The following is a 25,161-nucleotide window of genomic DNA, read 5'->3' as shown; positions in this document are numbered from 1 at the left end:
AGAGCAAGAAGGAGCTAAACCGTTTGTAACTGCTGAAGGAAGATGGTACAACTTGTATAACACTCCTATATTGAAAAAAAATTATGAAGTTTCAAAAACTATAGATAAGGATGATGGTAAAGCTGCTGTCAGGCAGAAGACTTGACACTGCACAAGATAGCATTCCCCAAAGTCCACAAGTAGAGGCCAGGGAAGATGAAATATCAAGCATATCAGCAAAGGGGAGATCATCACATAAACATACCTACTACATATTTTTCATGCCTATGTGCATGCTCATAACTGTTTAAGCATCCTGGCATTTAAGTGTGAGTGCACAGAGAAATAAAATGAGACTCAAATTCGACCTACTGGATTTAAATACTTATGTATGGGGAGCCCTGCAGCAAGTCAGACTAACCAATAGTAAGGATTCACTACTCTCAATTTTCAATTGGAAACATCAGTTCAAGTGAGTTTGAATGAATGTCACCCTGTAACAAAATAAGATCGCTACTAGATCTGTTCAATCCCACACCTGATCCTCTTTGTAGCTGAAAGGAAACAAAAATATCCAACTGAGACTCTAGAAGGGAAAAGGAGAAGACTAGCACTTCCCCCCCTTCTGTCTTTGGCCAGTTTTTCAATAAACTCTTCAATAAACTGGCAGTAAAATTTGTCAAGCCTGTGGGCTCTGAAATAACTCCAGTAAGTAGGAAACCTGAAAATTGTCAACCTTTGTTGTTGCTAAGTCATTTTTCCACTAGATTAGCAACTGTAAACAGCTCACAAAGCCGCCAGATGCATGAAGAGACAAACAGTGTTTAGAAGTGGAGAGCAGTCAAGACCTTCACCTTTGGGCAAGAACGAGCTGTTAGATCAGCCTTCTTTGTCCATGGATCCCTTAGCATGTGACACTGGTCCCAAAAAAATTACAGCTCCCCAGGCATCTCAACAAGAGCAGAATTCCATCTCAAAAGAAGGGGAGCGGAACCTGCAGGTATATGCAGCTGGGGATGTGCCCTCAATCACGACAGTACTACACAATAGAGCACATTTGCATTCACAGCAGGTAATTTTTCATCAGGTCTCATGGAATGTTTATGAAAACAACATAGACTGTCTAGCAAAATGCATATTGATGAGACTATATAGTATCAATACTAATGATGTTGCCACAACATTAAAAAAATACTTAACCATGAGCATCTAAATAAAATAATGCCCACCTTACATAACCATTTTACACTGGAGGCCTCTATTATCTGGCTTTACTCTACAAGTCCCCTAATTTTATGACTGTATTTAGCATACTATGGTGTCTTGTTGTTACTGTCCCTTTTATTAAACTATCTTTAAGGCACGTGTCTTCATTTCTCCGGTGAATATTTCAGAAAATATTTCAGGTATGCAACAGAAATCCAGCTGCATCATCTTGCATTTTATAAATATTCCAGAAATGTCTGCCCAGTTCTCATTGGCTACAACATGATTTGTTGGATAAGCAAGTTTAACTCTTTAGTCTAGTCAGTGTTGCAACAGCTGTTAAAAAGAATTTCTACAGCTGCTCTGCAGGAATTTATTTGCTGACCACTTTTTTATGCTGGTTTTGCACCTTTAAATAAAGCTGAGACAAGAATTAAGAACTGCAACAGGTAGAGAAGTCATGCAATATTTAACACTGGATTAAAATGCAAGTCAAATTCCCAGCTGAGGATAAGCTGGGGGAAGGGAAAGCAGGTGGTTTTTTACTAAGGAGGCTGCTTTTATGAAAAGGAAAGATAGGAAGCTGAAAAATTATTTTCCATACTGCAAAATTCAGCTTTTCTTATCATTATATCACCCTTCCATGTAAAATGCAACACTTTAAATGAGAAATTCTCTACTTATATACCTACACACACAAAAATGCACAAAGCAGTACCAAAACACCTAAAACATGTTTATCAGTTTCTGAATAATGTACAAAAAGCACTGACAAAAATGAGGTTTGGGCTTAGACCTTTCTGTCTATATATTAAATGGGATCAAGAAAAATCCCCAAAAATATCAACAAGGCATTAAAAATATTTTCACCACCTTACAGAATTTTTTTTTCCTTCTGTAGCAGAATTCTGGCCCAACACTGTTTATTCAGCATTAAAAAAAAATCCTGACAACACTCTATGGATTAGCTACACTCACGACTGCCAAAATAAAAGGTTGAACTGCGCAAAGTATTACAGTTTGTATGCTTGGAATAAAATTGTTTTCAAGGCCTCTTTGGAGACAAGACTATTTTTCTTACCAGCACTGTAAAATACACATAAATCTTACAAATGCAGCAACTGATTGTTACAATGGCATTCATTTGATAGCACCAAATTAAGCTACATAATCCTTTTCAGCTGGTAACAGCATACTGGAAAGGGGTGTGAGGCTATTTATAAAGCTCAAGATATGTGAAGTAAAGAATGCTTAGAGCACAGAAAAAAGCAGGTAGTATGCAGAAGGGCTGGCATTCTTGATTGGTATGGTTGGCCAAACCCAGCTCTGATTTACTGGCATTCTGATACTAAACCCTGCCAAGAAAGTGCACCAGCACCAAATTCTGACTGGCACAGTGTGGGAAGAGTCAGTCTGTCAAGAGCCTGTCCTCCAAAACACATACAAGGGAATACTTGCATACACAGGGTGCAGCACACCTGCTCTAAGGCATGGAATAACAGTGGTTTACACCAAAGGCAAAAATTGTGCAGAAGGGAAAGTGCCTCTGAGTACCAACAGAAAGTGTCCTTGCTGTGGATGAAGTCCAGCTTAGAAGTCGAGGGACAACATTATTACTTTTGGCAAGAACAACTGATCCATATTGAATGATTTTTTGGTCTGATTTCTTCCATTTAGCTGTGTCTCTTCTACTTTCTTTGTTTTACTTTTATATATTCATTTTAATGAAATCAATTATTTTCTCCATGTTTTAGAAAATCTGACCAAGGTATCACATCTGAAGGAATGATGAGATTGGCAAAAAGAGTGTTTATTATTTGTTGCCTTTAATTATTTTTTTTAGTACTCAATATCTTTGGGCCAATAATGATCACAGTAGCTGCCATCCTTAAGGGACACTCCATAAGTTAAATGAGAAGAACAAAGGTCTCCTGCCCACTTTGAAACATTGACTGGGTAAGAATGAGATTTGCACTTACAGGAAATGTTGCTAATACTTTACTTGAAAGTAGTGATGACTTCTGATGATGATTTAGGTGGAATTTATCCCTGCTGGCAATCCATGGTGGCGATAAGTACATTTTCCACTTCACAGAGGGGCCGGGGATTGAACAAATGTATTAAAATTTTATAAGCATTAACTGAGTAATATGTCATGACACAGCTGAAAAGTATAGCCAGTGTCTTCCAAGACTGAATTACACTGAGTATTATAGCCAGTGTCTTCCAAGACTGAATTACACTGAGTATTACGAAAATTCACAATTCACTCCTTTCACATTATGCAATATACGGTCAGGTAGTAAAGTCAGTAGAAAACATCACTTTTTAATAAGAAGAAAGATTTTAAAAAGCCAGGTTTTACAAAGAAATAGTTACTTTGGACCACCTTGATTTGGAATAGAAATCTCTGCACTTCTTTAGTAATTGTGTCCTTCTCAGATCCTCTCCCTCTTACCAATTCTTGTTACAAACTAAAGAAACAAAATTTAAAATTATCAAGAAGAGTGAAAAGAAGAAATAAGTCAGAAGAAAAGATGCTCAACAGCAATGCTTTCCACTTGTATTTCACTAATTATTATCAAGATACCTATCTATCCAGTAGAACTAATTATTTCCTCCTTTAAAATCTCAATATCACTTTACTACACGTAATCACAGTACATCAAAAGTTGTACCATACAGAGTCAAGGCACACAAAGATTTTCAACTTAAACACATTTTATAATAATTTGGTGGATTCCTGAACTTGTTTGGCCAGGAGAGAATGGGCAGAAATCTCACAACTTTTGCACAAAGTTTAGACAGCATCTTCATTAACCACGCTATGGAAAAAAAGGGAGAAGATGCTTGTGACAAAACGAACCATTTATAGAAACACCTGTTCTAGGTTTTACAGGGATTTTTATAGCATAAATTTCACCAATAAACCAAGCTGTAAACCATTCACATAAACAAAACATAACAGCTCATCAATAAGTCTACACAAAATGCACAGTGTATCATTACTACACAAGCACAGCTCCATGCACAGATCAGATATCAGGCACTAGCAAAGAAGAACAGTTCATGTGTCAAAAATCATCCCTTGTGCATGGACATTAGATGCTGTCTGTTCAAACATTTGCTGAGACAGCTTGGAAGTTTTGTTTTTAAGCATTCTGCCTGTTCAGAAATCATTAAATTAGCAGAGAAATTGACATTGTCTAGTTTCTCTCCTTCTACTCAAGAATTTATAAAGGTATGTAAATTCCTTCACTGTGCACAGTTTGCTGAATAGCCACATGTTCTGGAGATAATGAAAAGTCTCCTAGAGAAATAAAGGACATACTGTAATCTGCAAAATAGCTCTGAGTGAGAAACATATCAGAAAAAAAATGTTAGTCCTGCAGCAGGTGTTAAACTTAGTTGTGGTCTTCAGATCAATTTCTAGTCCTCCAGCTCCCTAAGCTAATTTCAGATCCCATGATTTTGTAAGTATAAACATCAGCAAATGCAAGAAGTTTACTAATCATAACTAACTCACCAGCAAAAGTTTTACTTTCTCCACACTTTGATTCATCATTTGCATTAAGTTTTATAACAAGTAATACCAACTTCAGAAGGAGAAGCAGCTTAAAACTGACATGGCAACAGCATCTACTGATAAATGCTCAAGAAAATACAGCTGTGTCACTACAGACTGGAAATATTTGAGCTAACGATCACATCAGGCAATAGCATGTGCCACATAGTCAAGACCAACAAAAGGAACAAATGGCATATTTAAGTGGGGCAGAGCTCCCAAATGTATTTGTTAGACAAGTCACATATCCCAACAGAGTGAGCATACTGAAAGGATTCTGAAGCACATTTGCATGATTTCTACTTCATAATATTGTTGACATATAATTGGTGAGGTGAAATAGTACTACTGCACATTTTTTTGTTTCTTCCCTTTGGAAAAAAAAAAAAGCTAATTTTCATTTTGGCAACAAAAAAGCAGAGCAAAAACCACGTGGGATCTGAACCAACATTGATTTCAAATTCTATGAAAAAGCATGGGAAAACAAGGTGCTGCTTCAGGTAGTTATCCTGAAGGCATCAATTTAATTTATTCTACATAAAATAAACTGATAGGGAAGACAGAGTAACATATGCAAGTACCTCCCCAACATTTACCTTTAGGGAGCAATGCCTAAGCCAAGCAACCAAAGGACAATTCAAAGGACAATTCAAGTATATACCCTTAGTAATAACCACATTACTACAGACATAGTCCGCATATCTACAAGCAAACTTCATGATCCACTTACAAAGTAGGAAAAATTAGCAGGGCAGCAATTATGTAACACATTAGTTTTATGTACAAGTGAAGTTCTAGGAAAATTGTACTTAGAAATGTATAGCTAAACACCTACAAGCCTTGAGCAGCAAATGAAATCGTAAATAAACACAGCCAAGTAAAAGCACAGGAAGTAAAAAGTACTTTTCAAACAAAACACTGGTATTTGTAGAAAAGCAGACTGCAGGTTAGTAAAGTTGGAGAAGTAACTTGCTATCTACAGAGAAACAAAGAATCTGCATTCCTTCCATGGATGCTTTAATATTTAAAAAACTACATCTAATGACAGTCGTGTAACCTTTTCAAATGATCCTGCATGTGTGGAATGATTAGCACTAAACTGTGGGGTATATAAATTAGAAAGAAATCAAAGGTTAGAAATGTTTATTTGTATTAATCTCCAAGTATGAATATTTCTAGAATTTTTACCGCCCAAAACAACAAACAAGGCTCTGTATCAGAAAAGTAAAAGAAAAATATCTTTTAAAACAACAAAACTTGTTTGAAAATAACTAAACTGTCATGGTAGTGCAAAAGTAATTCTGACTGGCAGTTATGAATCACAGAATCGTTGACAGGGACCTCTGGACATCATCCAGTTCAATTCTCTGCTAAAGCAGGTTCACCTGCTGCAGGTTGCACAGGATCATGCCCAGGCAAGTTTTGAGTATTTCCATAGAAGGAGACTCCACAGGCTCTTTGGACAGCCTGTTCCAGCGCTGGTACCCTCAAAGGAAAATTTTTCTTCATTTTCAGATGTAACTTCCTGTATTTCTGTTTGTGCTTATCACCCCTTATCCTGCCACTGGGCACCACTGAAGAATCTGGCCCCAATACCTTAACACCTGCCCTTAAAGCATTTGTATGCCTTGATAGGATCCCCCTCAATTAAAAAATATATTCATAGGAAAAAGCAAGGAAAAAAAACTGTCAATGCTTTTTTGTTGCCTTTTTTCAACAATCAGAGCAATTTTTATGTGTAGCCTTTCTGACACAGCTTTAGGCAAGTTATAACTTAGTTTAAAACCCTTTAAAGCATTAACTGAAAGGCATGAATAATCTACCAACCTTGCATGTGGTCCTTGCAAAAAAAAAAAAGTTAAAAATCAATCTCTTTTTGTAGTAGGAAGTTTTTTCTCTTTCTCCTGTGTATTCAGAGCAGAGAACTATACATTGCATTCTCATCACACAAGCCAGCTAAAAATAAGTTTAATACTTGTTCTTTTAAAGGAAACATTCCAACATAATTTCCTATACTGGAAACAGATTCCTTGACAAATAAAAAATTCTGAGTCCTTCTGTTCCAGTTACATTTATTCCCTACACTTAAAAACATGCTTTAGGCTTTTAGCTGCAGGAGCAAGGAAAACCTTTGCAAAGAAGCACCACACAAGTCTGCAGAGAGGGCTGCAGCAAAGCTATAGCAGCCCCCTCTGCTGCTCAGAGAAGGAGAAAAATTATAACCCACATAAACCACCCTCCACCTACACACACTGCAACTTTTGCCTAATTCCATGTACTGCCTGTACACATAAAAAAAACCTCTGTTCCCAAGGATAAGCTTTCTGTAATCATCTTTGATTCCCCCTTATTCCCCTATCCTGCTTTTAGCCTATCAGCAATTCCAACAATGACTGCAGACTTTCACACAGGAGTCCTTTTCACTTCACATTTGCACAAAGTGCCCAGCGCAATCTTAGGTTTCCTCAGTTTAAAAAATTCATGCTGTCTTTCCACCCAAAGCCAAAACCCCTGAAAAAATAAATCCTTCTTATCTGTGTAGCTCTACATACAAGCTTAGACCTTGCAGCAAAAAACTGTCACAGCCTGCACTGTTTAAGAGCTGAAAGCTCTTTATGTGAGCAGGGCTTTAGATTTGGTTCAGAACTGAAGAGGTGGGTATTTAAGCTGCAAGGGACAGGTTTTCCTGTGGTACATCCTCTTCCAACTCCACCCAAGTCAATCCAGCTCATCTGTTATATCTTCCCTCCCTCCACTCTCCCATGTCAATAAACAATCAAGAAGAGGCACTCCTGAACAGCACTAATACTTACACACACTCTCTCTTGTGACTTACAGCCAAATGGATAGTATGGTATAAAGTATGGTAGAGGATGCTGCAATCAAAGTACACTGGTTTTACATGAAAATTAAACTGCTTCTCAGCCTTTACCATTGTTGTTTGTAATACATGTTATGTATTAAATGTATCCATTTAAAAAATCTTATTACCTTTAGTAATGAAGCAAATGCTAAAATATGACAGCTTCTGAAAGGGTATCAAAGTGTTTTTGTGGTTGTAGATGCAACTATACACTAAGTTTTCATCTTCATTTTAGCTAATCTGTTTTCTGTTTCCTTGGAAGCTCTGCTAACCAACAAATCAATCACAACCCACAACTCTGCAGCAAGCAAACCTGCATCTGAAGAGGAGACTAATTAGTGAAGTTATTGGAGGGCTCTGCACACACAAATGCCTGACCCCTTATGAGAAGTCACCATCACAATCCAAATAGTTAACAAAGAAATAATATTTCACATTCATATAACCTAATTTGCTAGGCTTTATGACAGCCTCAAGAGAAGAAAAGGAAATAAATAAATGTTTAAGTAAATTGCAAAGATTCTTGTTGAACAGTGCCTGTTGCCCAGAAGGATAAAGCATCTCACATAAATGGGCTCAAACACTTCAGAAATCCCTCCAGACAAGCAGAGAAGACAAAAGTGTTTTCTGAAACCCCGAGCAAGAAAATGGCTACACACCAGCTAACAACCTTCCTGCTCCACCTGTTTGCCTGGATTTTAAAATTCAGGTCCTTACATAATACATTTCACTCCTGTTAGTCTGATATCAAGTGGCTATTTTGCCTACACCACAGAAATCTGTGACAATATTTGCTGGAAATAATGCAGCTAATGCTTTTCATGAATTCAAGTGTTTAATTTTTTTTAAAGTGCTTATTTCCTAACTGAAGTGGCTTCAACATTAGAGACATTTAATATTAAAAGTATTATGTAATGTTGCATTTTAGATAAATAAAAACTAATTGAACAAAGTTAAATTCATAGGAGATTGTGATCATTACTTTTTTCCCCAGAAAATCAATTCCCATCAAACCTAAACCAGAGATGAATGAACCTGTAAATTACTGTAGCTGTTTAGAAACAATTTCTAAGATAATCAAGCAGACAATGCTCCTGTAAATATAAAAAGCTTGCAGCAGTTCAAGAAAAACAACTCATCTTAATGGGAACCAAAAACATGAATTAAAACCAAAATATTTAAGTATATTGAAGTCATTAATATTTAAAAACTATGAAACTGTAACAGGAACAGTTATGCAAACAAAGAAAAAAATACTGAACAAGTTAAAGATTGTAGGTATTATGATCAAAGTATTTTTAAGAATCAGAACAATCAAAATATTTCAGAAATATCTATAAATAAAATAAACCTATAGATTTACATGAAAAAAACTTGGAAAAGTAAACAGAGTACAACCTAGATAATCCTATGGTGAAACCCAGATGTCAGTACAAGAGAAAATAACACAGTGGTTGTCATAAAATAGGATTATAGCACTGATGACATTTTCTTCCACAAAATCATGCTGGTATCACCTCTGTCATAAACACCAATTTTGCTAAACATAAAATATTGCTGGCATGATACATCTGCTAGTACTACAATTTCAAGAGTATGAGCACAGGTAGACAAACGACTTAATTCTCAAGTAAGCAAGAATGATAATTTACATGAGCTATTTCACAGTGATGGCAACTGCCAGTAATACATTCTTGTCCTTGCATTGCAACAGAATCCCACATGTAGAGGGATAAAAGCATTTAAGTGCAGTTGCTATGAAATATGGGATGTAAGAGTACTTGTTTGCTTATGCTGTGGTTAATTATTACCCAATAGAACTCAATTAATACAAAGTTATCACAGAGCGCTGCAAATGGATGCCACAAATACAATGCAATCAGTGAAGAATCAGCATCAAGAACATGTTTTTGTCAGACTGCTGTATATATTTACTTAGCTCTCTTGTGCTATGTAGTATTTTTAAAACAGATTTGGAAACGTATGACAAGACACAGATCAACTGAAGTAAAAATTAACAAACAGCAAAGGGCCTGACATGAGAAAACTCTGGTCACTTTAATACAACTGAGCACCAGTTCTGTAGGTAGAAAGGACACAGGCCAACCTTACAGAACAGAAAACTCTCTGCAAAAGGCTTGCATCATATTAGACAAGTCAGTCAAACATGAAATCCCAATGCATGGAGTTATTTGATATATCAATAGGTAAATATATCACATAAACAAATTTTAGCTGTCCTTGGCACAGCTGCTACTTTGTTTTAACCGCAGTTCTGATATCATAGAATCATTTGGGTTGGAAAAGGTCTCTTAAGATCATCAAGTCCAACCATTAATCTAACACTACTGCAAGTCGGACACTAAAGCACTAAAGTCCCGAAGTGCGACATCTACATGTCTTTTAAACACCTCCAAGGATGTTAACTCAGCCTCCTCCCTGAGGAGCCTGTTTGGCAACAGCCAGTGTTTGACAACCCTTTCCTGCAAGGAGTGTATCCCAATATCCAATCTAAATCTCCCCTAGCGCAACTTCAGGCCAATTCCTCTTGTTTTATCACTGGTTACCTGGGAGAAGAGGCCAACCCTCACCTGGCTACACCCTCCTTTCAGGTATTTGTAGAGTGAAAAGGTCTCTCCTGAGCCTCCTCTGCGCTAAACAACTTCAGCTCCCTCAGGTGCTCCTCACAGGACTTGTTCTCCAGACCTTTCACCAACCTCATTGCCCTTCTCTGGACACGCTCCAGCCCCTCAATGTCCTTCCTGTCGTGAGGGGCCCAGAACTGGACACAGGATTTGAGGAGCAGCCTCACCAGTGCTGAGTACAGTGGGATGCTCACTACCCTGCTCCTGCTGCCCCCACTATTGCTGATCCAGGCCAGGATGCCACTGGCCTCCTTGGACCTGGGCACAGCTGGCTCATGTTCAGCTGCTCTCCAGCAGCATCCCCAGGGCCTCTTCTGCTGTGCAGCTTTCCAGCCACTCTGCCCAAGCCTGTAGCACTGTATGTGGCTGATGTGAGCCAAGAGCAGGATCTGGCATTTGGCCTTGTTGATCCCTCTGTAGAGCCTTCCTACCCTCCAGCAGATCAACACACTCATCCAACTTGGTGTCACCTGCAAACTGACTGAGGGTGCACTGGATCCCCTCATCCAGATTGTTGATCAAGATATAAAGACATCTGTGATTGAAGAGGAATGTTCCAACACCAGAGTGCTCATAGAAGTATCATAACAAGAACAAAAAATAGAAAAATGTGCCAAATGGACACATTGTCCTTATTATTTACATTTAAGAGATCTTTCAGGGAAGAACTTGATTGCTTAACATATTGGAAGAAAAAAACACATTTGTTAAATAGCTCCTCGATACAACATGAAAATAAAACAAAATTGAAAAAGTTGGACAACAGGAAGAAGGCAGAGTAAAGGTGGAGAAGTTTAAACACTGATGATAACTAACAAACTATTAAACTAGGCTTGAGAGAGATTTGCCTAGCTGCACAGTTTCCTGTTTTCAAACAGTGACATTTTTCAAAAAATAAGCTTTAGCTTGCACAGAAGTCAATAGAGAGCAGCCTACTATTTTATGAAGGAAATCATGGAAGGTAGCCACAAGGATCCTTCTGGATTCCTGTGTGGTGCTGGTAAATGCAATGAAATCCTTCCTGAACCACCAGCCTTCTCATTTCGAGAGCCCATGCCTTTTACTCATAACATTTTCACAACATTATGGCTGCAATTATATCAGTTATTTGCACAGAGCAGTAGTATGAGGCAAATATTTTCATATATTTTATATATATCTATTAGAACACAGCATGCTTGCGGCCACTAAGGTGACAAGCAGCAAACCCAAGCAGGGCACACTGTGGTGTTATGGGGGAGATATGACATTTCCTTCCTTAGCCACACAGGATTCTGAAGATCAACAAACAGGAAAAAAAAATCAGATTAGAGAAGGACTTTATTCAGTAGTTTATGAGGAAAGGAAGAAAAAGGACAAAGAAGAGAGATATGAAAAAAACTAAGATGTCGCTATTTTGTTCAGTCTCACTATTATCTCTTGGTATTTGGTAGTGGTTAAAGTGTGCTGCTCATATGTACAAGCAGAACAAACTGTGTTGCATCAGGAATGCTTCTGAGGAGCCAGGTTTACACCTGACACACAGACAGGCAGAAGGGCATTCAGCCATCACTGCCTGCAATGCTGGCACAGAGCAAGTCTCAGAGTACAGCACACAGCAAGGTAATTCAGCCAGAGTTATGAGAAATGTAATTGACTACAAACACTGAGAAACATGTCTGAAAAGCTAAAAATAAATCCATGAGATTCAAGTCTCCTAGGATGACTTTATCCTCAACAGGTGGAAGCAGAAATCACTTGTAAACATAGCTGATGAGCCTGCTAACACTCCCTTTTCTTCTCAAAAGCAGCATATTAATTAGTCATGCTTATTTTTACTCTGGTAATTCATTCATGCTCTCGCAGATGTATTTCCACAACACTGTTTAACACAGAACGTGCTCCTCTGCTTAAATATTGGTTTATTAATTAATTGGTAACATTAATGTTGCATGTTGCTGGTTCTAATGTGTAACCATCATGCTGAGCAGTGCCACCTCAAGCAGCTTTCTAACCTGTGCTGATACTTCCCAAAGTTGGAACTTCCTAAAACAGAACCGTACCATGAAAAAAATCCCAAATTTGGTTTGCTACCTGGCTGCCCAACAATACTTGCAGAAGCACAGCCTGGGGACAGAGCACAGACAAAAATGGCCAGCCTGCATCGAACAGACAGAGCAACTATCAGATCACACAGAAATTTTGCATCTGTACAAAGATCTTTCAGACATCTTCCTTCAGGGTAAACGGGCTTGTTTCAGTTCATGTCAAATATGCCGCAAGAAAAGAAAGAAAAAGCTACATTCATTACTGAAATCAATAAAAAAAGCTTCAGAACTGGCCACCACTGAAAATTATGCTCTGCTCTGTCTGTACATAATTTGAGTATAGTTACTTACAAAGCACTTCAGCTAAATTCACTAAGTTTCCAATTCAGAGACTTAAAAACGTAAGTTTGAGTATAATAATTTCCTACATTAATTATTGCCCATGCTGGATGCAAGTTGTTATATAACACTCAGTAAAATATACTAAATACAGGAAAACCAATGTGTACCAAGGATTTCAGTAGTAAAATCCAATTCAATTATATGAAATATGACAGTATTTCACTCCAAATTAGAAAGCATATACTTCAGTACCCCAAAGAATAGAATTATAAATATAAAATTATATTAAAAACCCGTGTGAAAACATTACAACTTTTCAAAAATCAAATATGTTAGCTGAGATACTTTAAACATGGAAGTGAATTGCATATTATCATTATTAATAAAAACATTGCTGTAGATTCCAGAAGCAAATATTCCCCCTATTTACCTGTTCAGGTGCATCTTGAAGACTGATTATCCATCTCTATACATTTATGCTCATAGTCAACCTGTTAACTTATGTTAACTGACTTTTTTGTGGTTTTATTTTACATCAGGTTTTAACTATTTTTTAAGTAAAATTTAAAAGTTTGAGGAGGTTTTCTTTTTCGAAAGGTGAGAAGAGGCTAGGTGTTCTATTAACAATTAATGAGTAAGAAAAATAAATCAATCCATAGACTTAGAAAGAACATTCTCCCAGAAGAACACTGGCCTGCTCCTCTTTCTTGCTAGTCAATATCACTGCTTTCATTATTTTGCTGCTCCTAAGAGTTAATGGAATTCCTCCTTCCCAAAGAACTTGGAAAATATAGTGAGCTACAAATCTACACTGCAACCAACAACACAGTAACTTCTTTTTAATCTAAAATGTTAGGTGATATAAGTAGAAATAAAAGTATGAAGATTAATTTCCAGATACTTATTGCAAATCTGAAGTTTTCAACAACCAGCACACAGGTTCAAGGTCCTCACAAGCAGGATGCAATAAAACATTATGTAATGACTTCCTATCTGTATTTTGTCAAGGAACTCAGCAGGCCAGCAGGAAGAACTTCATGTTTCTATAATATTCCACCCTACTTTTTCATTACAATGTTTTCACCTAAATGAACCAGATCCTGTCTGAGAACATAACCCATGTACAATTGCTTACCTTCCCTTCTAGCCCACTTGGAGAAGGAAAATAGCATAAATAATGCCAGGAGAGTCTTATGTAAAAATATTTATAAAGAAATATCTTGGTATTTTGACCATAGTCATGAAAACGCTACTTCTTAAATTACATAGGGGTATTTGCTCATGTCAAATGCATGCAAATATTTTTATTATTAACAGCTAAAACAGCATAGTTTTTGTGGACTACATAAATCCGTCACTGTAAACTCCTTAGGAAATAAAATGTTTGCTTCATTGTAAAACTTTAGTTTATGCTAAATATGCGATTTTTTTCCAAAATCCAAAGTTAGTGAGGATTAAGAGCACAAAAAATGTAGCTTCTCACCTTTGTCTTCACGTAGAATGGCGATGACTGGTGAATGGGCAAGTCCATGAGGCTATTGGAATTTGTGACACTATTACTGTTAGCATGTTCATCTTCTCTACTGCTGTCATCAGACTGATCAAAATCATCACTGTCCTGGTCCATTTCCTCCTCCTCTTCCACCTCCTCCTCTTGATCACCAGCATGTTCATCATCATCTTCCTCTTGGTTACAAGTGGAATCCTCATCCACTGTAATAAGTCTATTATTATTTTCTTCTAACTGCTCCTGCTGAGACTCATGCCTGTCATCAAATCCAGGTTCTTCTGCTCCTATCTCCCCATTCCTCCCAATGTGCTGCTCCTCTTGTTGTCGTCTTTGCTGCTGCTCCTCCTCTTCTACCACCCGATTCATCTGCTCCTCATCTACTTGGCTTGAGGAAGCATTACCTCGAAGAGATCCGCCAGTTCGTCGCCTCTTGCTGCCCACAGAGAGCAGTTCCTGATTCATTTCCAAAAGCCAGCTTGCTACTTCTTGGACCTTGGCTAGGCTATCTGAAGATGCAAATGCTTTCACATTCTAAGGAGAGAAAGAAAAAGTGGAAGATGACAAATGTTACTTTTTTAAAATTAGATAAAGCAGTAAAAATCTATTTAGTTGTATTATTCTTGGCAAGTAAAAACTTCCAGGAAATAAGGAATAATTTCTACTTGATACGCTACTAGAAAAACAAAAAAAACTTTAAGCAACTTTCTAGCAAGAGAATTACTTGTTCTGACAAACAGTCTGATCATAGTCTCTTTAAGCACCAGATTCAGCAAAATTTAGAAGAACTAGTTGCCCTTCTAGAGAATCCACAAGAACCATTAACATTCATGTTAACAGAAGATACAAGTATGCAATATTACTTGCAAAAAATTGTACACGGGTTATTTCAAATGGTATTTATTTTCCCTCACATTTGATTACAGACTTTGTATATTATTCACAAAAACAAACTGCTTTTGGTCTTATGCATTAAGAGTAGCATATTTTTCAGATATAATTGAAAGTTTCATTTCTTTTTATTCTAATTTCCTTTTAGATTAATAAAGAAGAGAACACCCATTTTAGAATACAGCTTTATCACTGCAGAGTCTTATGCAGGCCAGAGAGATGCCCAGTTGTCAAAAGCAGACATCACTAGGCAACCTGTGTGGCCCAGAAATGGCACATATCTCACCTGGAAAAAAAATGGACTGTTAGTAGTTACGGGGATTTTTGAAGGAGTAGTAAAGTTCTCCAAAGCCTAAGAAGCTACAATAATTGTTAAAGGAGTCTCTGAGATGTTAAAAAAGGCCAAAATTAGGTGCATTTCAATAGAAATTAAAAAATACTAACGCAATTTCCAAATTATTCAAGCATTCAGCTACCCATGTGCCTCCGAGCAATATATAAGAACAGGAAGCTATAACACAGACCAATTCATTATTAAATTTCGTATCAGATTTCCAGCTATACAGCCTTTGAGGCTGGCAAATCCTGGTTTCAAGCAATGTGTTGAGTAGATGAATTCAGACATAACTCAACAAGCAGTCAGACTCACAGGCTCTGAAAGCAGTACATGAAAGCATGTGCAGAGAGAAATCAGCTTTGTCCTTGTGTACAGAGCCACTGTCCTTGGGAGCCCAGAGCCCACCCCACACACTCAGCAGGCCACACGGTGAGAGAGAGATTCAGAAAGCACAACACCACAAATACTGCATGGGAGCACAACTTCTGAGTCTCCTTGGAGTAGGAGCAGTAAAGAGTGTTTCCATGAGTACTTCAGCACAGGATGATAACATCTGAACCTCCCCCACCACCACCATTACCTCCCCCTTTTTCTTAACTCATCTATCGCTTATAGCTGGTTGGTTGGTTGGTTGGTTGGTTGGTTGGTTGGTTGGTTGGTTGGTTTTTTAACAAAAAATCTAGGGCCTTGTATGATGGACAGGGAACACATAAACCCCAGCTTTCCTCCATGACATTTGCAAAAACATTCACCTTATTGGTTAGTAGGGAACAAAGTACCAGAAACCATAGCTGTTCTGTAATTTTCAGTGTGCTGTACCATAAAAGGCACAGAAACACATTTACAGGTGTTTTTCCACTCTGTCTCTGAGGAGGATTCATAGCTGAGATTCTGCACTTCTCTGCACCTTTCTTCCTCAGGGAAACACTACGTCCATCCCAAAGACAGGGATCTCACATTTGAACATATCTACCCAGGTAACAATTCCTCCAAACAAAACCTTACAAGATCAATCACTGAAATATGTGTTCAAATAAAGCACCCATTAAGTTCTGATCAGTGAATGAGAAGCTAACACTAAAAGACAATTAAGCACCACACATTCAATGGAAGGAAGCAGACACTGTGCTGACTCTTGATTTTTCCATGGGAAAAAAGCTTTAGGACACTTGGGTGCATGTCACCCAAACCAGAAGCTAATGTCTGTGTTTTCATATTCAAGTGGTAGCAAAAGCAAATGTGTTTATTTTTCTGTGTACAGTAAGGAGCATTTAAGAAAGATGCCACAAAGAGTGCACTCTAAGAGAAATGTTTTCATTTAACATCTTTCCCCAAAGCTCAGAAACCTTAGCATGTGGGAGTGATGTTTAATAACAACATTTCATCAAAAGTCAAATTTAGTTGCATATATCATCTGATGGTAATACAACTTATGTATCAGGCTTGCTACATAGTTTGGGCATTATGAACAAAACAATACCACACCTTATTTTCTCAACTTGGAAAGTTGAAGCACTAAATAATGAAAAAATCAGTAGTTTTAAAAAAAGGTTTACATCTTCTCAATCTAGAAATTCCAGTTTCCACCACAAATGTTTCTCTAAGTAGCCATGGGTGTAGCTTAAAAGTTTAATTGCATTTTTTCAGTATCAGTAGCATTATATATGCAATTACTGGTTTAGTATGTACTTGCTAAAAATGCAAATGCTGCATTTCTTTCAATAATTTAATGCATACTTCCAATTTGTAACTGTAAGCAACCAACATAAAAGGTCAGCTTTGAAACATTAAAGTAATCAAATGCAAGAATATACTAAATGTTTAAGTGACAACAATATCACTGTTGTTACTGTTATTACACCCAAATGAGATTCCAGCCAATTAAAAATGTACACTAGTACTAGTATATATTTTTAATTATTCCTACAGTTTTGAGTGACCATCAGTTCATGAAATTGGCTTTAGTCATTAGTGGTTTCCATTTTACTCTGCATTTGCATGAATAAACTCAATTTGTTTTTCCAAGAAGCTGTAAAATACATTATCAAAATTTAATTACAAGCAGTGCTACATCAGAAATCATCAGTATGCAGAGAGGTGATGCATTTGCTAAAGAACAGATGGATGTACATTATCTGAGAGATTTGAAACATTAAAGCTGCCTTCTGTCATGTAAGTGCTTTCAGAATTAACTACTGTCAGCTAATACACAAGATACAATAATTTCCATGTATAAGGTAGATAGGAATAAGGAAGGATTATTATTTTGCAGGAAGAAGTGTATTTCCAAATCAACTTCCAGAGAACTAAAATGATGTGTTTACAGCTAGTACACTGTCTCTTTCATTTATGCAGTCAGAGACCAAAATTACTCAAATCAACTAAAAACCAGAAAAACCACTGAGGAAAGCTGGTTTTTTTCCCTACCTGTCTCAGACCACAAAGACTTTTTTTATCAGACAGACACCAAAACATAGCAACCCAAGTGGCATGACTTTGCAAAACTCATGTAAAACTCATTAAACCTGGTCCATTAATTTAACTTGGCAATTCCCAGGTAAGTTTCTTAACACTTGCATTGCATGGCAAAACAAAATGCAAGAAATGCCTAAGGAAAATGGAAGTCTCCAGACTGATCCAGCAGTAAGCTCAGAGCTGATGAAGGCATCCCATATCTCTATTGAAGACTGTATGCAGTATGCAGCCCCCACCTCTACTGAACATAAAATGCTGTTTAAGCATAATTCTTCAGCTTTATGCATTACATTTTCACAGAAGATAGATTATAAAAATAAATATGAACAACAGTTGCTCAAAACAAGAAACGCCAAGCAATACTAGAAGATTAAAGGAAAAACTGCTCAGGGTTATCAGCCACAACAGGTTGCATTCTGTACTGCAAGGATGACCACTTCACTTCCTGCTTTACTGCTGAAATATCTCTATCCTTTTCCTCAAAGCCATCTCCCAACTGACAAGTTATTGACACACCAGTACAGTATTATTGTAGAAGTGGGGAGCTCAGGCCACTTTATCAGGAACACTGTTCATAGTTCTTAACTCCCTGAAAGGGAAGACTAACAGCAAAAGTACAAATGTTACTCCTTAATTTTAATTTTGCATTGTTATGTTTTCATCAAGAACAGTGAATGGATATAATGTAGAATAAACTCGCATTCTTTGGAAGATATCGTGGGAGGCAAGAATCAACAGTAGGAGGAGATCTGTATTATCACCAATATTACTGTGTTCATATAAATAATTATGTTATTTTTAGTATTTGTATTAGTAATGACTGTTAAGCAGAGGATGGCTGGTTTGTCTTTTCACTAAAAACTCTTTAAAGAAGAAGGATTAAGCTGTAAAATGTGACAAGTTAACTATCATGTGGAATTAATGAAAGGCTTCTCTCCCCTTTTCCTCAGAAAAGCAGAAAAAAGCCTTGAGTTATTTAAAGGGTGCCAAGTTTTCTAGCAACTATTAAAGACAAAAGAGGCAAATCCTCCCTAAAATCCTGCATGCTGCCACTCAATACGAAGCAGTGGTTGTTTTTTCATTGAAAGGACCTCTAAGGTATAAAGCTAAGCACACAATTTTCAACTGCATTGTCTTAACCTTTGCACTTTAACAACTGTACCATTACTTGGGTTCTTATATTAAAAATATTGCCTCTCCAAATGAAAACTCTTACCTGAATAACTAATGAATGCTTGCTTATTGTTTTCCCCATGAATTAGATTACTACAAGAAAGCCACACTACTACTGCTAGAGATAGAGCAGAAGTATTCTTGTTTGCTCAGTTTAGAGCAGACAGTTAATATTTCAGCCTCGTGTAAACTACTCTTTCTGTGCATACTAACAAGGAAGAGTTTCTTGCCAAAAGCAAACATTAGATCACACTTAAAACAACATAAACAGAGTATCTTTAGATAAATTAATTGAGAAGCATGTGGGCTGAAGAATTCTCAGTTTAGAAAACTAGGCAGGCAGTTCCTTATACGCCTTTCAAATTTAAAGATGCTGCTGTATACCTACTTAGTGAAGGCTAGAGATGTACCAACAGAATCATCCAAACTCTTCCATGATAGGCACACATGTAATAAAGAATTTCTCTACAAAAAAGGATCATGAATCCTCTTACAGTGCAAAAGAAGAAGAAGCACTCCTTAAAACCTCACAGGTTTGGATAATTTTGAATTCAACCTACATTTCAAAACATAAGTAAATTAAGTTTGTAGATCTATGGTAGTTGTGAGGGCTTTCCAAGCTGGCCTGACATCTCCACAGTACTGCTATGCATTCTGTTCTATTGTCACATGCCTTTCAGTCCCCAGACTAGACCATCTATATTCCCTATAAAAGGAGTCCTTGGGGTCAGTTTTACAGCATCATCAACACCACTGCATACAAGGACCTCCCCAGCTGCCCAGACCAAAACTGCTTAGGATAGTTTTATACTGCTCAAGGCCTTTCATCCATAGGAAAAGAGTCTGAGCAGCAATGAGGATGGACCTCTGGCCTTCTAGTAGAGAACTTTGGTTAAGCTGTGCTGGAGTGTTACTGTGTTATGGAAGAACTCTTCTGAGTTAATACACATTAAGCCATAGGTACCAACACATGGAACCAGAAATCTCAACTATGAAGTCTAGGACTACCATTCAGTAATATTTATTTTATGTAAACAGGCAATGGGGTTACTGTGCAGAAACAACTCCATTCTTCCCAACTGCCTAGGTGAACAAGGATTTTATCTAATAGACAAGAAGCAAGATCCAATCACTAAATGCTGAAATGAGAAAAATACAAATGGAATTAACTATGAGGATAATTACTCACTGTAATAGCTCACTGGGAAGATGGTAAATTCATCACCACTTTAAGTCTTAAATTAGAATTATACTCCATCTTAGTTTAACACATACATTCAACAACTGCAGAACATGCAGCACAAATTCAGCTACCAGGGCATGGTGAGCTGCCTGCCTCTCCCTGAGAATATACATGAAAGAGAGCTATTGTCACCTCCTCTCTGCTCCCCCAGTGACACAGAGACGAAACGTATGTGCAAACTGCTGACTAAACCCTGCCTAGTTTCAGTGCAGACTTATTTCACAACTTCTAGACTTAACACAAAGGCTAGTGTTGCATGGCCAAAACAGCCTAAACATAAATTTTTCTTCAGCATCCATAACATTGATGGGCCCTGGGTCTGGGATGCATTTCCAGTGGGAAAACCGTGGCAGTACAGTATGCTGAACCACTTTACACATCCATTCACACAGACTGTCATCTTGCCTGGTGCTGCTTTGCAAAGTTGCTTTGTAAGAGCAATACATGAAAAACTTCCAAGTAGAGCTGCTCATTATTTATGCAAACTATTCTGAAGGCAAAAGCAAAACAGCATTTGGCAGCAAGACCACTGCCATTAAGATGTTTGCCTGCAAACCTCAAAATGATTTCTGAAGTACCCAACTGACTTCTGTCTCAGTCTCTTTCCTGTCCACTAATCATAAAAGTAATTTTGGGTACATTTCCTGAAATTATAGGTTTTGCTAATATGAGTTGCAATTTTACCAGATGGCTGGCATCAGCTTCTGGTAAAATGGTAACGTGATTTCTTGGACTAAAACTATAACTCAAATGCTGCTGAAATGCAGCACAAACAAGCAGACACACGGAAGAGCAGAGACATCAAAAAACAAAACAAAAAAAAAAGGTGATTTAGAACACGGGGCAAAAAAGATGGACCAAAAAAGGTCATCTTTAACTGAAGTGGGCTAACAGACCTTGAGAATAAATAGCAGCTAAATTTAGTCAAATTTAAAATTAATTTAGTTATATGAAAACTAGGGGAAGGGCAGGAAATTAACACCAAGTACCAAATTGTCCCCTACCTCAGAGCTGTTTGAGAAAAGAGTCCTCTAATACAGAACAACACACAAACAGATGGGAACATATATACCCTTTACACTGAAAGGCATTCTAGTGGTTAAAAAGAAGATGACAGCAGAATTAAAGCTGAGAAAAGTAAGAATCAAGAGCTGTGACTGCTATTAAAGAATATTTTTCTCTGGGTGATTAAAAACAGTTGAAGTAAATATCCCTTTTTCAAGCAGCTCTTATACCACCTCTAATAAGCAAGAATAATCAACTCACTTTACTCCCAAGAAGCTTCAATGCACAGAACAGTATTTTTGAGCCTCTTAACAATGACTAATCATGTAAAGGTAAAGCAATGCACATTATGCTATAAGAAGTCCAATGTCAATATTCTGCATCAGAGTAACCTCCTTGAAATTACTATAAGGTGATGCTTAAAAATTAAGAATATTCAACTAATACTAAACAGCCTTGCCTTCTTTCGAACTTTACACTTTTTAATATTATTCTAAGTGAGATGATGAGAGAATTAAACATCCAATTCTTTCCAAGTTATCAAATTATTTTACCTCAAGATCCACAATTGACAATGCTTATTTGAGGCTACTGCCCAAAATTTTTATTTTAATTTTCTGTTTCAGTTGCCTATTATTTAAAAGAAGTCTGAAGGCCAAGGCCAAGAGTATCCTGGGTACATTAGGAAAAGCATTGCCAGCAGGGAAGGAAGGTGGTCCTGCCCCTCTGCTCAGCCCTGGTGAGGCCACCTGGAGTGTTGTATCCAGTTCTGGGCTCCTGAGAACAAGAGAGACATGGAGCTCCTGTAGCAGGTCCAGAGGAGGGCACCAAAGAAGAGGAGACTGGAGCACATCTCTTAAGAGGAAAGGCTGAGGGAGCTGGGCCTGTACATCATTGAGAAGAGACAGCTGAGAGGGGACCTCATCAATGTCTGTCAGTATCTGCAGGGAGGGTGCCAAGAGGTTGGAGCCAGGCTCTGCTCAGTGGTGCAGAGCAACAGGACAAGAGGCAGTGGGCAGAATCTGATGCACAGGAAGTTCCACCTGAACATGAGGAAGAACTTCTTTACTGTGCAGTGACCACACACCTGAATGGATGGTCCAGAGAGGTTGTGCAGCCTCCCTCAGCATGTGCTCTGGGATGGCCCTGCTTGAGCAGAGTGGTTGGACCAGTGACCCACTGTGGTCTGTTCCAATCTGACCCATTCTCTGATTCAACTATCATGTAGTCTTATATGCTAGGGAAAAAAAAAAGTAATTCTATCAGTACTATTAAAGCAGATTGGAGTAAAAGGCTGTAACGTAAGACAGACAAAGGTATTTCTTATTTGTGTTTAATTCACCAGTAATAAACCAAATTTCTGAGATAAGAAAAGGTAGCTGGGGTCAGACTGGGGTAGAAAACATGCCTCATGCAAACAACACAAGATATAAACACTGGTGTATTTTACCATTTTGGTGTGAAAAACTACAGCTCAGCCTTATTCCTACGAGGTTGCTCTAAAAGAACAAGGAGCAATATATATTTTATGAAGAAAGTCTATCTGTCTGCAGTACCAATTCATAGCTTACAAAGTGTCCAGCTGTGAATGTTGTATCAGATTTTTGCAGTATCCACTGAGCAAGACTCTCTCCATTCTGAATGCTGTACTTTCAAAGATGAACTCCAAATTATGAACTTTCTTCCAGAGCAAGTCAACAAAACATGTTAAATGCCTTTGCATCAACATCTGATAAGGACGATCCTTTGATCTGCACTTTTCTTCTTTTACAAGAAATACAAAGAGAAACATACAGGCAGCATTTACCAGACTTAGCTGAAATCTGCTAATACACTGGTTTGTCTGCATTTTCAGCATCTTCATCAGTATAAAGACCTAAGTAAAACAAGGTCACATACTACCAGAACAGAGCAGAACTCATTCCCTTTTCTAGTGTCTAATTTAAAACAAAACAAAAAAATCCAAACCAATTACAGTATCCACGTGCTATTTAAAAAACAGTAAATGCCTTCTCATTAACCTCACATCTCCAGAACGCTGCCTAGCACACATTGGTTCCTAAGTGTTATGTTCTCTGTGTCACAGAGAAGCTTTATGGCACTAGATTTAAAATCTGACCTTGCAGAACAACAAGGCACTTGCTGACAAACAGCATGAGTGAGTGCCAGGTTTGAAGGAAGATGATATCCCAGCCTGTCTAAAAGAATCTGGCCCTGGCCCAAACAGACTCTTAGCAGGCTCCACTGGAGAAATGGAAATGGTTGCAATTATTGTTATTGATTTAATGCCCTTAAAATGGTTCTCTGAGAATTTTATTTCAGTAACTGATTAAGCAGTATGATTCAGCAGCAAGACATCTGCTAACAACCTACAGAAACATAGATTTCTTTACTCAAATTATTTCTGGGACCAGGAAAGTAAGGTTTTGTACATGACCAGAGGTAGATAAGAATTAAGGTGGCCTACAATATTTATGTCAGGCAGGCATTCAAACTTTCCTTCCAATTCTACAAAGCCATCAACTCCAATATCCCCTGGTTTTGCTCTACAACAGTTTCCTAGTTGGAAAGGTGATGTGACTACAAGGAGTAAAGAGAGCAGTGTTCAATGCAGTAAAGCACTGACAATGTATACAGTTATCAAATAAATTATGCATCTGAACTACCAAATAAAAGAGACACTAATGCAGACAAATAGAAACAATCTTAAAATTAGAAATTGGTAATGTAATTTGAGTGGATGAAAAACAGGTTATAGAGATTCTTTTCAGTGACTAATGTCATTTAAGATGCTGTTACTGCTATGCCACAGAATATTTTCAGTGGAGCTTCACCAAAATAAACTGTACCCCCCCCTTACCATTCCTGAAAAAAAAATTCAAATCAATTATATCTCACCAGTTTCCTCTAATGCATATGGTGTTGCTGACACTGGGGTAAGAATGACAGATATGAACTGTTTGAAGGACAGCAGATCGTACACCCTTCCAGCAGAGATGGGTACTGATTAGGGACCAATTAACATCTCACACCACTGTGAAATAAACACCTACCCATAAACTTGAAGCTGTACTCTTCAGTAAAAGCAAGGGATGCTCTACTGCTGGCCTTATGGATCTACACTTGACTACTGTCAGGAGTCTCACCAACCCACCAGCTCACCACAGCTGGCATCATTTCTCACGCCTATGTGGAAACAGGCATGCAGAGCTAAGACACTTTCTTCCCAACAATGAGCCCACAACACAACAGCAGCTGCTAAGAGGAACAGTCTCCCACATCACTGCCTTGATCCACCCTCACTGTAGGCTAATCAATGTTCCTGATTTTTCAAGACCCCTGTAGGTGAGGAGCAGTCTCTATCTCTCCCAGTCAGTGCTAAACAGCATCAGCTGTACTGATCAAACACAGACTGCACCACTCCCCAGCCAAACCCAGTGCCTGCCCTCACTGCTAACTCAGGTGTACTGGGCTTCACAAAGGTCATTTGCCATGCCACACAGCTGCCTTGTGGATATTGGAGACCAGCATATTTTGGAAGCAAGTAGATAGTTGCTCAGGTCCTAGTGAAGTACTGATATTCAGAAGGAGAAATTTGCCGGATTGCTGGTAATAGGTGGAAATCCAAAGCAGCTGAGATGGTACAATCTGTGAGACAAAAGGGTGTGTCTCCTAAATGCCACAAGAACCCACAACACAGCAGGCAAGGGAAAAGTCAAATCTTGTTGACAACAAAGAACAGAGCTCTGGAGGCACTGAACACACACAAAGCACATTGTTGGGTTGATTGTTTATTTTCTAACCTAGAAAAGCTGTTAAAAAATTGTAAAATAACTGATTTAATTCAAATTTTGAGGCCATTATCCAGATAATTCAGAATGTTGTTTTACCACTACTATGTAA

The 25,161-nt window shown here is 37.9% G+C and overlaps 1 protein-coding gene across 1 annotated transcript in view; it reads right to left on the bottom strand.

Annotated features, from left to right (window-relative positions):
* Positions 1–25,161, bottom strand: part of FBXW7 (F-box and WD repeat domain containing 7) — a 173,229-nt gene that overhangs the window by 84,821 nt on the left and 63,247 nt on the right. The window contains exon 2 of the mRNA XM_030947165.1: positions 14,111–14,668. Within this exon, the coding sequence (XP_030803025.1) occupies positions 14,111–14,599 (489 nt within the window). The 5' untranslated portion in view covers positions 14,600–14,668. The remainder of the gene's footprint in view (positions 1–14,110; positions 14,669–25,161) is intronic.

This window comes from Camarhynchus parvulus, chromosome 4 (assembly GCF_901933205.1).
Source record: "Camarhynchus parvulus chromosome 4, STF_HiC, whole genome shotgun sequence".
Lineage (NCBI taxonomy): Eukaryota > Metazoa > Chordata > Aves > Passeriformes > Thraupidae > Camarhynchus > Camarhynchus parvulus.
The sequence above is the reverse complement of the archived record's forward strand: the minus strand, read 5'-3'. Positions and strand labels throughout refer to the sequence as shown.